This window comes from Opisthocomus hoazin, chromosome 3 (genome assembly GCF_030867145.1).
Source record: "Opisthocomus hoazin isolate bOpiHoa1 chromosome 3, bOpiHoa1.hap1, whole genome shotgun sequence".
NCBI lineage: Eukaryota > Metazoa > Chordata > Aves > Opisthocomiformes > Opisthocomidae > Opisthocomus > Opisthocomus hoazin.
The window spans coordinates 27,144,510-27,159,909 of NC_134416.1; the positions used below are offsets into that span (position 1 = coordinate 27,144,510).

Below are 15,400 nucleotides of genomic sequence, written 5' to 3' on the forward strand. Positions count from 1 at the left end.
AAAAAATCACGGCAACACTCTCAAAATAATCCATAAGCAATATATTTTATGTTACATTAAGATAAAAGACCCCTAGTCTATCTGCAAGTCTACCCTGATGAGGAATTACTAGTCACAGCAAGTCTAATGCATAGATTGAGAGGAGTCAGTAGTACATTGAGACATAAAGATCACTGAAATTTTTTATAAATTATTTTTATGTCCCTATAAAACTTAAAGGCTGACGGTCACCTGGCGCACCCAGCGTGATCTCCTATCACAAGTCTTTCTCAAAGGCATCTGTGTATCAAATCCTCTCTCTTTACATACATGCAATGTAAACAAAATAAAAACTTCTGATTTACAAATGATTAAGAAATATCTGCATATTGCGAGTGTAACACTTAAACAGTCAGTGAAAACCTCATGCACGAGTAAGTCAGTATTATATTCCAACAAAAACTACAGACCAAATACTTAATTCCTCAAATGAACTCATAACTCAGGCAAGCACGAACATGCCACATTCAGTGACCTCACTGGCAAGGAACTGGTTAGGTGGGATATGCCTAGATTTTCTTAAGCAAATAATTTCCAAACACATACATACATCTGTAAGGTCACCATTGCTGTACCTAAAAACACTGCCCTTTCTCTATACAACTCTACAGCACTAACATTGTTCGTGCCAGTCAATGTCCTCTAAGGGTAATATGATGTCTTAGGGAAAGGCAACAACAAAAACAGCAGAGACAGAAACCAAAGTGTAGCTGGTAGAAAAACTCTTTTGCAACCTTGGAAAAAGACAGCTGAAGTCCTGAAGCAGGAGCGTGATTATCCTGTGTTTATCATACAACTCTCCCATCACAAACATTGACCTTCTACATGACCAGCAAGGTTTCACAGAATCACAGAAAACTCAAGATTGGAAGTGATCTCTGGAAGTCACTTAGTTCCACCTTCTGCTCAAAGCACAGCTAACTTCAAAATTATACCACTTTATTGAAGTTCTAGAAATCATAAAGGCAAAGGCTGATAGTTCAAAGCACCTCTGGGCAATCTTATGAAGGGCTTTTTTCCTTGTGGTCAGTCAGAATTTCCCTTTCCGAAACTTGATTATTGCCCCCTGTTCTCCCACTATGCATCTCTAAAGAACACAGCTTTGCTGTTCAGTAAGTAACAGTTTGTGTAACAGGTAATTTGGCTGAAAATTCTAGGTACTGAATCTTTTTCTACATGTATTAGAGACTGTTTTCAACCTGTTAAGAAGTAACTGCAACTTAGAAGTTTAATATTTGCATAGCCAAAAAAGCCAGCTGCATAATAAAGTTCCAGATCACTAACTGCACAAAATCCTGCAGTGACAACTTGTGTTTTCACTTCTGTAAAACACTTTTCTAGTTAATTAGGATGCCTAACAATGAAAGCTTTTTACCTTGTGGAATTGATGACTCTCCCTTTGCAGGTTTAGAGCTGCTAACTTGCGCATTCAGAAGTGCATCACCTGATTAAGAATCAAGAGGAAACAGAGCTACAGTAAGTTTTTTCAAATAGCAAAACCTGTAAATATCTTCTAAAACAGCACCCATTACTGATGTTTTAAGAAAAAACACCATCAATACCTCAAGGTAAACTAAGACATTTTCAGAAAACTTAAGAATAAAATGAAACTACTCTATTTTGTATTATTTGTGTTTTTTTGCAGACAGGATGAACTCAAAACTGATTAGGGCCTACAAACCAAGTAACCACAGATTTCAAAGAACTCTAGCTAGTTTCCCCAAGAATGGTCAGCAGAAATCTAAAACAGAGGGTGTCATTTTCAAGCAAAGGGCAGCTCTAAATATTTCAGACATACATACCTACTTCTAACCTCTACCTTACCATGAAAGCACCAGATACGGCTGAACTCCTTTCAGATCAGTCTGGTACAAGAATAACATATTATGCATAAAGGACTGGCTAGAGAGGTTACAGTAGTTACAGGTAGTCAGAGTACACAGGCAGTTGGAATTACCATTTCTTGAAGCTCTTTGTGTGTAAATGGACAGCAAAAAAGAAAATGGGAAACAACTGATCTAGTTCTCCAGGACAAGAACCACGCACTCAGTCAAGATGCAAACAAGTGTCAACAAAAACACCAGAAAGGTATGCAAATTTCAATATATTGTTACACAGTACTAGATAGTTGCTATGCTCAGTCTTTTTGCCGCATTGCTAGACCATCAAGTTTCATCTAATTAAAGCACCAAGTGTATCAGTAAGTTAAAAGTATGTCAGAAAGCTAAACTGTGTATCTTCAGATTCTTTTAGCTTCTTAAACGATTCCACAGTTGCAGCCAAAAATGAATTCCTGTGCCTACACACAGTTTAAACCAGCCTATCCAGCTTTTTTCTTGAACAGTAGCAGCCACAGAAGTTAAAGCCTACATCTCCTTATTGAAACCTCAGCTATAATAATCGATTACTAAATCTCAGCCAGACGTGCCACACCATTATGAACAGGTTTAGCACAGGTACTACTAAATCAATGTTGGAAAAAATGTCTACAGTGAAGGATCTGTAAAAAAGAACTCATAGGCATAACCCTCCCACAAGGACGCGTTCAAAAAATTAAGGAGTTGGTGCTGCCTTGCAGCAGTGCCGAGGGAGTCTTTGAAGTTTCCAGAGACAAAGGGCAGAGTCAGCAGAGCACAAGTGAAGGAATGGGGACATATGCCTACGCAGCTGTGCAGCTACTGACAGAGCACCGGTGTGGAGGCCAGCGTCTCAGCCTGGCCATTACTCCTGAATGCTCTCTCCCAAGCTCCCTTGAAAGTATGGCTCAAAAAAAGGCAGAGTTTTGCACAATTAGAAGTACCTTTATGTGGCTTGAAATACTTTCCTCAAGAGTTACACCTCCATATTTACATACTATATATCCAAAACAGAGTCGCTATTAAAGCATTCAAGTAAAGTTATCTTTCTAGAATACGTTCACAGACCTATCAATCATCATACCTTTATTTTTTCTGAGACCAGCTGGAAGTGATGATGTAGGCATCAGTTGTTCAATAGATACAGTAACTGCATTTTCCACCCCTTGGAGATTTGATTCCCCTGAGCCACCATCAGTCAGCACCTTGTCTCTCTTACGCTGCTGTCGCTTCTCTCTGTTACTGATTTTTGTTTCCCAGGTTCCTAAAACATCCCCCAAATGAAAACATCACTAAGTCAGAAAGCAAAAAGGAAAGAGTTTTAGCTTGTTTCGTGTCAAGCTGAAGTCTGAGTACAGGTTCAGCTTAAAAATCACAGACATGCCAGTCAACTTCAACATTAGTTTGAAAACATGAACAGCAGGCCAAAGGTAAGTTTTTCCATATGCAGTGTGATAATACTTTGCTTCACAGAGAGAAACATGAACAACATGAAGACCCTACTATTCATAACTTCTCAGTTTTTATAAGTTCAACTTCAAAAAAAAAAAATCAGTTGACATTATTAAATACTGTTGTTGCAAAGAACAGATTTCCAGATATAATATGCAACTGTTGAGTTACAACAAAATGAGTTTCTTGTGTTTCCTTATGAAGCGCAAACAAGTATACCTTAAACAGCATTTAAGCCAAAATATGTCTAATTGCATTTATGGTTTTTTTGCGTTCAGTACCTTCATCAACTTCCTTTCCATCTAGACGTGACACATCCTGAATCATTTTAGCATCTGCCTTTGATTTCTTCTTTTTCTTTGACTAGAATAAAAATAAAACATTCTCTTAATAATCACTTAGCGACCACTTGTCATACTGATTTAGAATTACCCCCCACTGAAATACAGGAGTAAATTTCAAACAGATTTTCCTGTACAATCCTCTGTATGGACAGTCCCTTGAAAGGAGTACTAAACTCTACTAATTCCTAAACATAAGTTAAGACTGTTGAAGTAACATGAAAGGCACATGCAGTACACAAATGACAGGTGGGGGGTTGGGGATGATTACTTATGCTACAGAGCACAAAGAGCCTGGTGGAAGAAGCTATGTTGATGGCATCACAGTCACAGAGGAATACAAACTGTCTGGCAGGCAGATCCCACTCTGGCAAAATTTATTTTGTGCAGAAGCAAGTATAAAGTTATACATGGAGAAATAAAGAATGCCGGCAACTCCTTTAAAAAAAGTTGGTAAGAGAATTCCAGCTTGGAAAATGACTTCAAAACAGGAACTGTGATTAGAGTCCATACAATAGATATACAGGGTTTTTTTTCCAAGGTTTCATCAGTTATGGCTTCTTGGCTACATGAGCAGAGATAAATGAAGAGGAATAGAGATGACTACTTCTGCAAGCAGGTTTGGTACAACAGGTAGCAATGTAAAGTGTTAAAAAGATAATATTGAGAAAAAAGATGAAAAATGACCCAAGATATTGGAAGCAAGTATATTGCAGAAAGCTTTGGAGTTTAATCTTTTGATAAGCTAAAGTGATGGCAAATTGACTTCACTACCTTCTTAGAAAGAAAATACAGTACTGAAAAGCTTTTCAGTTTAGTGAAGAAATGTGTAAGAACTACCAGATCAACCTGAATGAAAAAGACTAGACTTTTTAAAGAAAGATTATTATCCACTCAAATGTTATAAGGGATTCACTGTCTCTGGAATATTTGAATATGGATATTCTAAGAATGCTGGATGTCTTTTTGGAATACATGCTTCTGCCAGAGTAAGACTAGTAATTGCCAACTTTATACCTGAGTTCATTCAAACTATATGATTTTCCAGTCTCAGATGTCCAAGAACAACATAACAATCTCTCCAGAATTCAGAATTGATAACAGCTAAATTATCACCACAGCTGCAGCAGATGTCCTATGGGCCCACAATGGCATGCAGTTTAGATGCCTTTGAGGTAGCATGCCCCAAAAGTATCAAGTAGCTACTGTATAGGTACTGAAAACAGTACAGCTTGTTAGTGCAGCACCAGAGATAATAAAAATTTCACTGCTTATATGCAATGCTGTGCCAACACACATAACACTTAGGGGGCTGACTTGAGCAGTTAACTCATGGTTTACTGCACTAGGGGACCCACAATAAGGATGCACTCAAACTGAATTATCACAGAATCACAGAATCACAGAATAGTAGGGGTTGGAAGGGACCTCTGTGGGTCATCTAGTCCAACCCTCCTGCCGAAGCATTTACTCAGTAGACTACCTTTACCCACATAGCAGCTACCTAACTTCTGAAAAATCTCCAAAAGAGAAGTGCTGGTTTCAAAAGCAACCTGAGAAGAATTGGTTCTATGAATGTGAACAAGTCAAATGACTTGCCAGAGCACCTTCTAAGGAAGGAATTAAAAGGGAAAAGTTGACAGCATAAAACACAGTTATGAATTGCTTCTTGGAGCTCTAGAAGACGAAAGACTAGTATGTTTGTACCTATGTCACCCATTTTCAGCTACAGTGAGGTCTCAGCATCTCCCACCCACAAAGCCGTAACTACCCAATTGTTCTTTGGCACTAAGAGAACATCTGAAATGACTTCAGAGGTCTCCCAGATAACAGTTTAAGATGACTGCTCCTCCCAAGTTATAACTCCAGTTTCTTAAATAACTAGCTCCTACAGAGGTATCGACATAAAATATTACACTTCTCACAAAAACATCAAAGTTTAACAGTTTTTCAAGTGCTTGCTAGTAACAAACACTGTTTTTAAAAATATCAAGAATTCAAATCTTGAAAATATATTTACTTTCCTAACCTGAGTTCCAGAACCTAATGTGAGAAATCAGAACTATAATTAGTTATACAATTTACTCATCACCTGCCAAACTTAGTGCTGTAACAGTCGCTATCTCAGTAACAAACTAACTGAAATAGCAGGAGATGTTAAATGTTACTGAGCAAGCTAGCCGATCATTTTGCAGAAGCCTATTCATTCAAAGTGTCACCTTCTGCAGCATCGAAAGCTGCCAGTGTCAGCTCTGCCACCAGCCAAAGAGTACATGAGGAACCCAGCAGGTTGGCCAAATTCTTTGAAGTCTTTAAGTTGCACTCTTCTCCATGCAAGAACAACAGAAAAATAGACCTTTCTTCCTCATCCCTAATGGTCTGTTTATTTCTAGTATTCAAGACAAGCCAGTTGTGTGTTTCAAACAGAACAGGCAATGAAGTTTTAACATCCTGCAGTCTCATCCAGAGGCACTTCTTAGATACAGTCCCTTACACTAAAAACTAAAAAAAACCTTTACTGTGCAAGTCACTAAAACTGAAAAAAGGGAAGAAACTATTTGAAGTGTCAGGATAACCATAAACCCTATGAACAACCACAATCCAGACATTACCCAAAGCTTCCCCTCCCCCAGAGCAGAACAAGAGGATAGAACTTAAATAACTACTCTGAAAAAATATACATGAAATTGACAACTCTGAAGCAGCTAAGAAACAGAAACACGAAGGAATGTGATTTTCATTGAAAGCATATATTCAAGCACCAAAAAAATTAATCATACCCTTCAGGTCACAGATTATATATATTCACGTATCTACACGTATGCACACAGTACTTAAATCCCACCCCATGGACTTACACCACCCATCCCAAGCTATGCAAAGAGACATATACAACACCCCTTACAATCTTCTTAGCAGGTTTTTAAGTTACAAATGCAACAGATGCCCTGAGAGGCTTAATCGAATAATTAGATGCTTGCAAAGTTACCTGTAGTTTAAAGAAAGTTCTTGGGTATATTTTTTTACTGAAGGGTAACAATCAACTGCTGAAGCAATCATGCTTCGCCCAGAGTTCCCCATAGTGCTATGAAAATATGATCAGTTGAATAAGCCTCCCTATCCATATAGTGGTACTGATTTACTGGAGCAGCAGCTTCAGTGTAACACTTTAAAGTTCAGATCGCTATGTTTGCAATTTTAAGGTAAAGCTCAAGTTTAGCATTTAAACACCTTACCTACTTGGAAACCTGCTTAAGATAAAGTGCAAGTTGAGAAGAAATACACAGTTATTCCTTCAGGATCAAATTTTATTATATTCTTGGAAAAAACCCCACAAAATCAATCTGATATGCAACACACAAGAAAGAAGTGTGCAGCATGAAATTTCAAGGCAAACCCATTTCACAGAAAAATATTTATCTGCTAATGCTGAAAATGTTTACAGCCCTACATCCAACAGGATATAGTCTTTTAGCCAACACACTAACTGCAAAAGAAATTACTATAGACAGTCAAGTAAGTTAATTAAAGCTTCAATGAGCTAAACAAATTACATTAATGAACTACTGGTTTCTGTTTATGCATAATCATCTATTTTTCCAATACTCCTTAGTATAGTTGGAACAAATGCATTTTGTTGAAGAAAATAAATCATAAATCCACGACAGCAGGAAAAATTCATGCACGTTAGCAAAAGAACCAAGTCAAAAATTATCATCAAAGGCTTATTATAAATATATCCACATTGCCTACAAATGATAGCATTTATGATAAGGCTAGAAGATGCTACTCCTCACAGTGCAAAAAATAACATTGCCATTAGTATGGTTACCTTTTACATAAAGCTACAGATCACACTTTAAAAAGATGTTTTTAATGTAGCTGCTCAATTTGCATAACAAAAAGCTCACACCAGACTTCAAAGCCTGTATTTGTCATCAGAAATTAAGAACTCTAATCACTAATGGATACATCTGACAACAGAAATAAGCAGGCACATGGTCTTAATCCTTTAAATAGTAGTCACCCAATTGTTAGACCATTTACAAGCCACTTAACAATACTACCATTATGTCGCATCTCCATAGAAGCCAGCAAAGATGAAACACAAACTTCATCTCTGTAGGCTTAACATTTTCACCTGGTGAATGCAGACTGACACAAACATTCCATGATAAGACAATCTCAGAAGTTAAGAAAATACTACTTTAGCTGTTTCCAACACCAAATTAGATTAGTACTCTTCATAGTAAGAAATACGCCTCTTCACTCATGCAAGTAACAGGACTTCAGATCACAAACAGAGTTAGTAAACACGGAAATTACATGCACTAAACTTTGTCACTGTCATTTCATACCCGTAACTAACCTTTTCATTCTTCTTTTCTGTGTCCACAGGCTGTTTTGTATTTTCTTTACGGACAGTTTGTATTACTTCATCCTCAGATACATCAACAAAAGACCGTCCATTAGGCTGTGTAAACAATAAGTGTAAATAATAAAAAATTTGGAGAAACCAGATGAAGCAAAATTCAAATTACACTATTACTGAAGTGCAACTATTTGTTGACTGAAAAAATGCTAGCAAGATTATTAAGTAAAGCAGACAATCACGGATTGGTGCTCAAAATATCTACTGCAATTCTATATTTACCAAACATAGAAAAGAGAAAGGAAAGAAAACAGGTCTCCTCATTTCATCTCAATCCTACTCAACACAGGAATTGCTTATCAAAAGGTAAATTTCTGGAAGTTACCAGCTTTCAGAACAGTTCTCTGTAGCTGTTCTGAAAACGAATTCAGGACAGCTACAGTTGTATGCGCCATAAATTGTCTGATTAAATGAATGCATTTACCATTTTGTAGCAGCTCAGCAACGGGCTGAGTTCTTGAAATAATTTCTACCTTGACCAATTTCTGCAATTTCGACCTATGCATATCCCTGGAAGCTCATTTCCTTCTCAAGTTAAACTTCACAGTGGAACAGAAATTAGCAGTCAAACACAAAGCATGACTAAGCACGGCAACCCATTTTTCTTTTCAGACAGACTTGATTACAGTCGTTACATTAGTCTACCGTTTTCCCCTCACATAATAAAGGAAAGAAAATTAGTGTATATGATTTAAGATACAAAGTTAAAACTCTGGACAGTCATTAAATTAGCCTTTCATCACCTTTGACAGCAAAGGCATTTACCTTAGCCTATGTATTCCATATGCAAAAATGTACTAATTTTTTAAGTCATGTTTATTGTTAACAAAAAGCTATGACTGAAGTTACTGTGCTTAACTGCACAAAATATGAAAATAAGTAAAGCATTATACTGTTAGCCATTAATTTCACTGAGTGAAAACCAACTGTCCAGAGTAGTAATTGATACTGAGTCCACACAAGTTTCGAATTGATTCACACTCATAATGATTCAAATAAATTAAAGACTGAAAATTAAATAAGACATTAAGCATAAATAACTACCTCACAGTTGCCTCAATTTCTGCCATTTCTTTTTAAATAAAGCTCAAACTATATTATCTCTAGTTATTTTTGTTATTAAAAACCCAAAACCTAGTTTAACTCTGCATCACATGAAGCTGATTGCTTTAAAGTAAAGCAAAGGCCATATTACAACTTAGTGTGAACTATTCCTTCAAATACCAGATCTGATCCTCAAAGTAACTGGTACAGGTTTTTAAGTCTTTCCATGTTATATTATGCTTACAAATCACCCTTGGCATGATTTCACCAGTGCATAACATAGTATTGCTTACTGTAGTTAGCCAGCATGCCAACTTCTTATTTTGTAACTATTAATAGAAATTGAAAGATCAGGTCACCTAACCCTTGTTCTGCAACCACCAGACTTTTCATGTCTAGGATGCAGTACATTTCACTCAGCATTCTGAAAATGTAGTATATGTTACAGTTTTGTGTCTTAAAACTCCCTCTAAAAGTTTCTCTCAACAAAGCTAACAGTACTCGATTCCACAGCAATACTAAAGACCCAACAGTCAATCTTCAAAATAATTTATTGCAAAAAATCAGTTCTTGAACCCCTCTATTTTCTCCAGATTCCGCACAGCCATGTTATTAGTGATGTGATGTCTTTCAATCCGTGTTAGCACCCGTGACGTTTAAGTTCTTAAGCTGGAGAAAAAAATTCACTCAAGTTATTTAGCAGGAGCTAGATAACAGATCTGCTCCATCTAGTATTGCACTTCTGTCAAAAATGTTTACAGGTAACTAACTTTTTTAACTCTGTGCATTGCTTTGCTTCTTCACTGTTACGTACATACCTTAAATTGAAAACCGCTTTCTTAATTTCTCAAAAAATCAACAGACAAAAGATTTTACCTCTCATTTAAAAAAACCCCACTGTTTCCCTGAAGTAATAAACTAATTCATACCCATTGAGAACCCTCTGGAAAGATTAATCCACATGACTGTTTAAAATGCTGTCTGATGATCTGATCATGTAAACAACAACCATTAGAAATACATTTAAAAACTTGTACTTTGATACATTTCTCCCTGAATGTATCCCTGAATTGTAATAGTCTCCTTTTCAGTGGAAGCTTTCCACATTTATTTTCTGCCCACAGATGAATCATAGAATTTTAACAGAAATTCATGTGACCATTTTTGGATATGCCAGAGATACTAACAGAAGCGGGAAAGAAAAAAGCTTCTCTACAGTATTCAGAAATATTTCCTTTAAAAGAAAACTACAATCAAAAAGATTAAGTTTAAAAGTTTATGGTAGTGTATTAAACATTCACAGTATTAATTCATTCAAACTGTGGAATTTATTGTATGCCATCTTCCCCCCCCTCCCATCCTAAAAGCTATAGGGAAGATGCAACTAGGCAGAAACAGTGCTGTCAATAACACTACTGATTTCTGAAGACATTTCTTGCCTGCTGACCTTAAAATCCCAGTATCTAAATAAACCTTTTTCACACACGTTCATTTGAAGGTGTTTAGAAAACCAAAAAGTAGAAAAAAGGTATTGCTAAGACTGTTACAATGAAAAATATTGTTCTTTAAATACAGTACAGCGCAATAGATAACTCAGTTTCACACTTCAAATGGCAGTAACAAAATTGCTATCATTCGAGTCTTACAAGGTCATCTTAGTTACACATTATAAAGATATGCCTACATCTTTGGCCAATGAAAGAATCTGTTTACCAATATTATTTTCTGTAAGATTCTCTTAAAAAACTAAGCTATCTTCTCTTTGAGTAGGCGAGAATTCTACATCCCTACTTGTCCTGCAATTTGACAATTAACATACACAGAAAAACAACATGCAAGTAGCAGCTGAAAGTATGAAAAAGTCTTTATGCAGTCTATTTCTAAATGTAATAAGCATAAAACAGTCATAGCCCAAAAAGTTCTTTGAAGAAGACCAAGTAGGAAACTTTCTCAAATGAATGCAAATGCTTTTACTAAAATGTGTGGCATTTACTGTCCAGGTGTACTTCAAACGATAGGAAGTACAGAGTCAATCTGGTATTTTCTGCATCTACAAATAGATCGTAGGAATGGCTTTCTAAAGCTGTAGCAGAGTAGAGAAGATGGCTACTCTCAAGTTTCTATGGTGTTTTGCAGACTGTACAGAAACCATGCAAGAACAGTTTCACCTTTTTCTGCTGAAGGTTTATAAAGTAGAAGAAAGAGGCACAGCAATTATTCAGAAGGCAAAAGAAGTAAATTAAAGATCAAGAGATTTTTAGAAAGAAAAAAATCTTAACAGGGGCCAAAGAACTGTGTGACAGGAGACAAAGAGCTCTGCCCCTGCCAGGAGCTAAAAAAGAAAAAAAACACAGAAAGGGGCTTCACGTTTACTGCATAGAATCTGAAGTAAGGATACCATGATACTACCTTGCTCCAAACAGCTGGAGAAAGCCAGAACTGGCTCTGTAAACTATGATGTTAATGAATGCTATACTGTTTCAACTTCATTTTTTTTCCTCAGTCTGCCCATAGCAAGCAAAATAAACAGAATCTCATAATTGCTACTGTATCCAATCATTGAACTGCTATTCAACTAAGCTTATTTTACGAAAAATATCGGTAAGTTGTACCCTACCTATATAGGAATAAGGCCATGTGCAAGTAACAAAGCAGTAATACTCCTCCTCAGAAAGAGTACAGTGAAGAACATTTCTGATCCTGACTGATGAGAGTTATGCATCACCTGCCCTATGATGAGCTCAGTAACTCTGTATTAAAGTAATCCTACAGCTTTTAATTAGACATCTGTAGTGTGCTCGTTAATGCTGCAGACCAGTTTATCTAAGCTTTCTGAAATGCTCACAATGGAAATCTAGACCCTGGCGCAGCAAACCCTGTAGAAAATCTACTGATAATAGGCTTACTCTTTTCCTTCACAGACTTCACTACCAGCATCACAGCATAAAAAAAACACAAGACGAAAATTACTAGGAAGCCATCAGTAAGAATTATTGCTGCACCTTTACACTTCCAATGTTATTTTGAGAATTTTTCACGTGAAAGTTGGAAAAATATTGGGACATGCTAATACAGGTCTCTATGAGCTTTTCTTGGAGAATGAGCATGAGGCAGGCCTATTAAACTCTGCCATTGGTATAAACTTACTTGCACTAATTAGTGATTCAGTTTGTGCATTTTCTTTTGAGAAAAGGTGGGGGTTTTATTTTTTCACCTCTGCACAGAAATAATGAATACAAAGTAATACAAAAATAACTTTAAAAACCTTAACAATACAGAATTACAGCTTCACAGCTAAAAAACTAATTTTACTCTTTTCATTATGAAAAGATTTGCTCTTACACAGACTCAATTGTCCTTATTTTATGCTTGAATAAAGGAAGCTTGAAACAGTACAAGTATTTATATTCACAAAAAATGTCAGTTCATTAAATCTTCCATAAAATTAATACAAAGTTTGCTTTTATGAAGCCTTGCACTGCAGATCATTGTCAAGTTAACAGTGTATCTGCCTCTTCACTCTGTCTTCTGATGAGGCATTTTTTAATGTCTTCAGTGATGACTTGCAAGAGTTTATGCTTTGCTTTTATTCTGGAGTTTAAAGAAAATAAACGAAGCAAAATCTAAATTATTTCTAGGATTAGTCTCTTTTTTTTCAAGAGGGCATAACAGTTCTATTAAATCCTGAAGGATTTTCTGTTCAAGATGGAAAAAAAAAATTGCATCTTTACCATGCCTTCTCCAAAATGGAGACCTAGCTATACTGGAAAGATTCTGAACCACAAAGCTTCCTCTTCTCGGTGCTCAGCATTCAGTCTCTTGCAACTTCCAGAATCAACTTCAGTACTTCACTGCTTGAAGACAGGTTGGTGGCGTATGCAGACTTTTCTAGTTTTCTTTTAAGATATTCTAGCCTTAACTTCTCATTAAAAAAAAAACAAAACAGACTTGTCAAATCTTACTACTTCCACAGACTCAAACGATGGTACAAACCCATTTTCTCTCCTTTTTCTGGTCATTAGGTAAATAATTCAGATTTTATAGAGAGAGATATAATTGTAAGACACAGTTGTAACAGGCAGGGGACATCCGCTGCACTTTCATTCCTATAATCCATTTGGACATAAATAGGATTACAAACATACTAACAATATAAAAGCTATAGAAGCAATCCCTTCAAACCCCCAAACTATAACTGAAAGCTTTAATAGGAGAGTTTATAATTTCTGCACTCCACTAATTTTCTCCTGAAGTACAGAAATACTGTCAAAGATAGAAGACTCCCACACCACATACCAAGGATTTCAAAAAAAGAACAGGAATGATCTGTGTTTTAAGGGGCTGCTAAGACACAGATTTCCTTATTAAAGGAGATGATCCTTACCGTAACAACTAAATCAGACACATTCCTACTGAGGCAAGCTCACCACAAGACTGACGTTAACATGATGACCCACAGAGGTCCCTTCCAACCCCTACTATTCTGTGATTCTGTGATTCTATGGTCTGTCGAAAAGACACAGCAACAAGCCTTACTCAAGTTTGCATCATCACAGCATTTATGGGGCTTAAAATACTATTTCCAATAGTCTGTACCTGCCTGGACTGCAACTCCTGGCTTGAAAACCTAAGCCATACTAAGGTCTCCACTACTGGTTCCTAACCCCGCAAGCATTCCATGAATAATAATTTAAAAAGTGATGCTTTCATATCATTGTTTCCATTATAAAGCTTCTAAAAAGAAACGAGCGTTTTCCTCTTCACCCAGGACTACTAACGTGTCACCTCCGTGTGTGCGCGCTGTTCCTCCAGGTTTTCAAACCAACCGAGTAACCGAGACGAGACAGCTCCAGAGCAGCCACTCGCGACCCCCCACCCCTTCCTTCCCCAGGCACAGATCACCCAGGTCAACCCCATGGCGCCTGGAGGTGGGGGGGGTAAGGCTCTATGGCCTCCAGACCCTGCGGGCGGCTCTCCCCTCTTCTCGCCGGCGCCTAACCGACCTGCAGGCGTTTCACCGAGCAGCGGGCGCCGGGGACAAGGCCCGGGGAGAGGCAGCCGCACTCGGGGCCGCTCCCCGGAGGCGACCTCCCCGCCGCCGTCCCCATCCCGTGGCTGTCAACGAGCCCCTCGCCCCCCCTCCCCGCCCCACCGCGTCCTCAGCCCTTCCCTCCCGAGCGGCGCGGCCCTCGCAGCACCCCTCACCCGCGCCGTTTTCTCTGGCAGCTTCTTCCTGTTTCGCTTCTTCTGCTCGTCGCCTTTCAGGTGCAGCTGCCCGGGAACCGGGCCCGCCGCCTTGCCCTGGGCCCCGCCGGCTGTCAGACCCGCACCGGCCGCCTCGTCGCCCTTCCTCTCCGCCGCGCTCCGCGCTGGCTTCTTACGGAGGCCGCCTCCGCAGGCCACGGCCAGGAGCAGCCCCAGCAGCCCCAGTCCCAGCGCGGCCGCGACCACCAGGGCGAGCCAGGTGGGCAGGCCCTGCGGGTCGAGGCCCAGCTCGAGGCCCAGCTCGGCACGCAGCAGGCCCAGGCCGCCCGACAGGACGTCCCGCACCCGGGCCGCCGCTTCCTCGGCCTGCTGGGCCGCCGCCTCCTGCCAGCTCCCCGCAGCCATCGCGGCCCCCTGCCCGGCAGAGGCCCCAACCCGGGCACGGCGGCGGGGGAGCGCTCAGGCCGAGCGCATCGCGGCCTCAGGAGAGCCGCCCTCGCCTGCCCGAGCCGCCGGCGTGTGGGGGGGAGACGGGAGACGAGCAGAGCCCCGCCCGGACGCGGCCGCCTCAGCCCCACAGGCGCCCGCGTCTCCTCCTCTTCCTCCCCGCCCTCCGCCTCACGCGCGACGTCACCGCCCCGCCTCGCGCCCGCCACTTCCGCAGCGCCCCGCCTCCCTCCGCCCCGCCCCGCCCTGCCCAGAGGGGTGGCGCGCGGAGCAACCTCGACGTGGCAGCCGGCGAGCGGGGCGGCGGCGGCCGAAGGGGCGTTTGGCGCCTCCTGGCGGTGCGGCGGCGTCGCCCCTGCGGGCGGGGCGGGAGGCCCCGCGGAGCTTCACGGGGGGCCGCGGCCGGCGGTTGCGCCCTGAGGCGGCCGCTTGTCCTCGTCTCGCGCGGGTTCGGCGGGCGGTGCTCCGTCCCCGGTGGGCACACCCCCCCCGGCCCGTGCAGTGCGGTACGTGCAGCGCTCCGCCGGGCGGGCCGCCCCCTCTCCGCCGGGCGCGGTGCTGAGGCAGCGAGTGAGGGACGGCCC

General features: G+C 40.3%; 1 protein-coding gene across 1 annotated transcript in view; it reads right to left on the bottom strand.

The window, feature by feature from the left end:
* MTDH (metadherin) overlaps positions 1–14,980 on the bottom strand; it is a 36,100-nt gene extending 21,120 nt beyond the window's left edge. Inside the window, exons 1-5 of the mRNA XM_075415814.1 lie at positions 14,370–14,980; positions 8,058–8,162; positions 3,629–3,710; positions 2,980–3,159; positions 1,415–1,483 (exon numbers count right to left, since the gene is read on the bottom strand). Of these exons, the coding sequence (XP_075271929.1) occupies positions 1,415–1,483; positions 2,980–3,159; positions 3,629–3,710; positions 8,058–8,162; positions 14,370–14,774 (841 nt within the window). The 5' untranslated portion in view covers positions 14,775–14,980. The remainder of the gene's footprint in view (positions 1–1,414; positions 1,484–2,979; positions 3,160–3,628; positions 3,711–8,057; positions 8,163–14,369) is intronic.
* Positions 14,981–15,400: the final 420 nt, after the last annotated feature.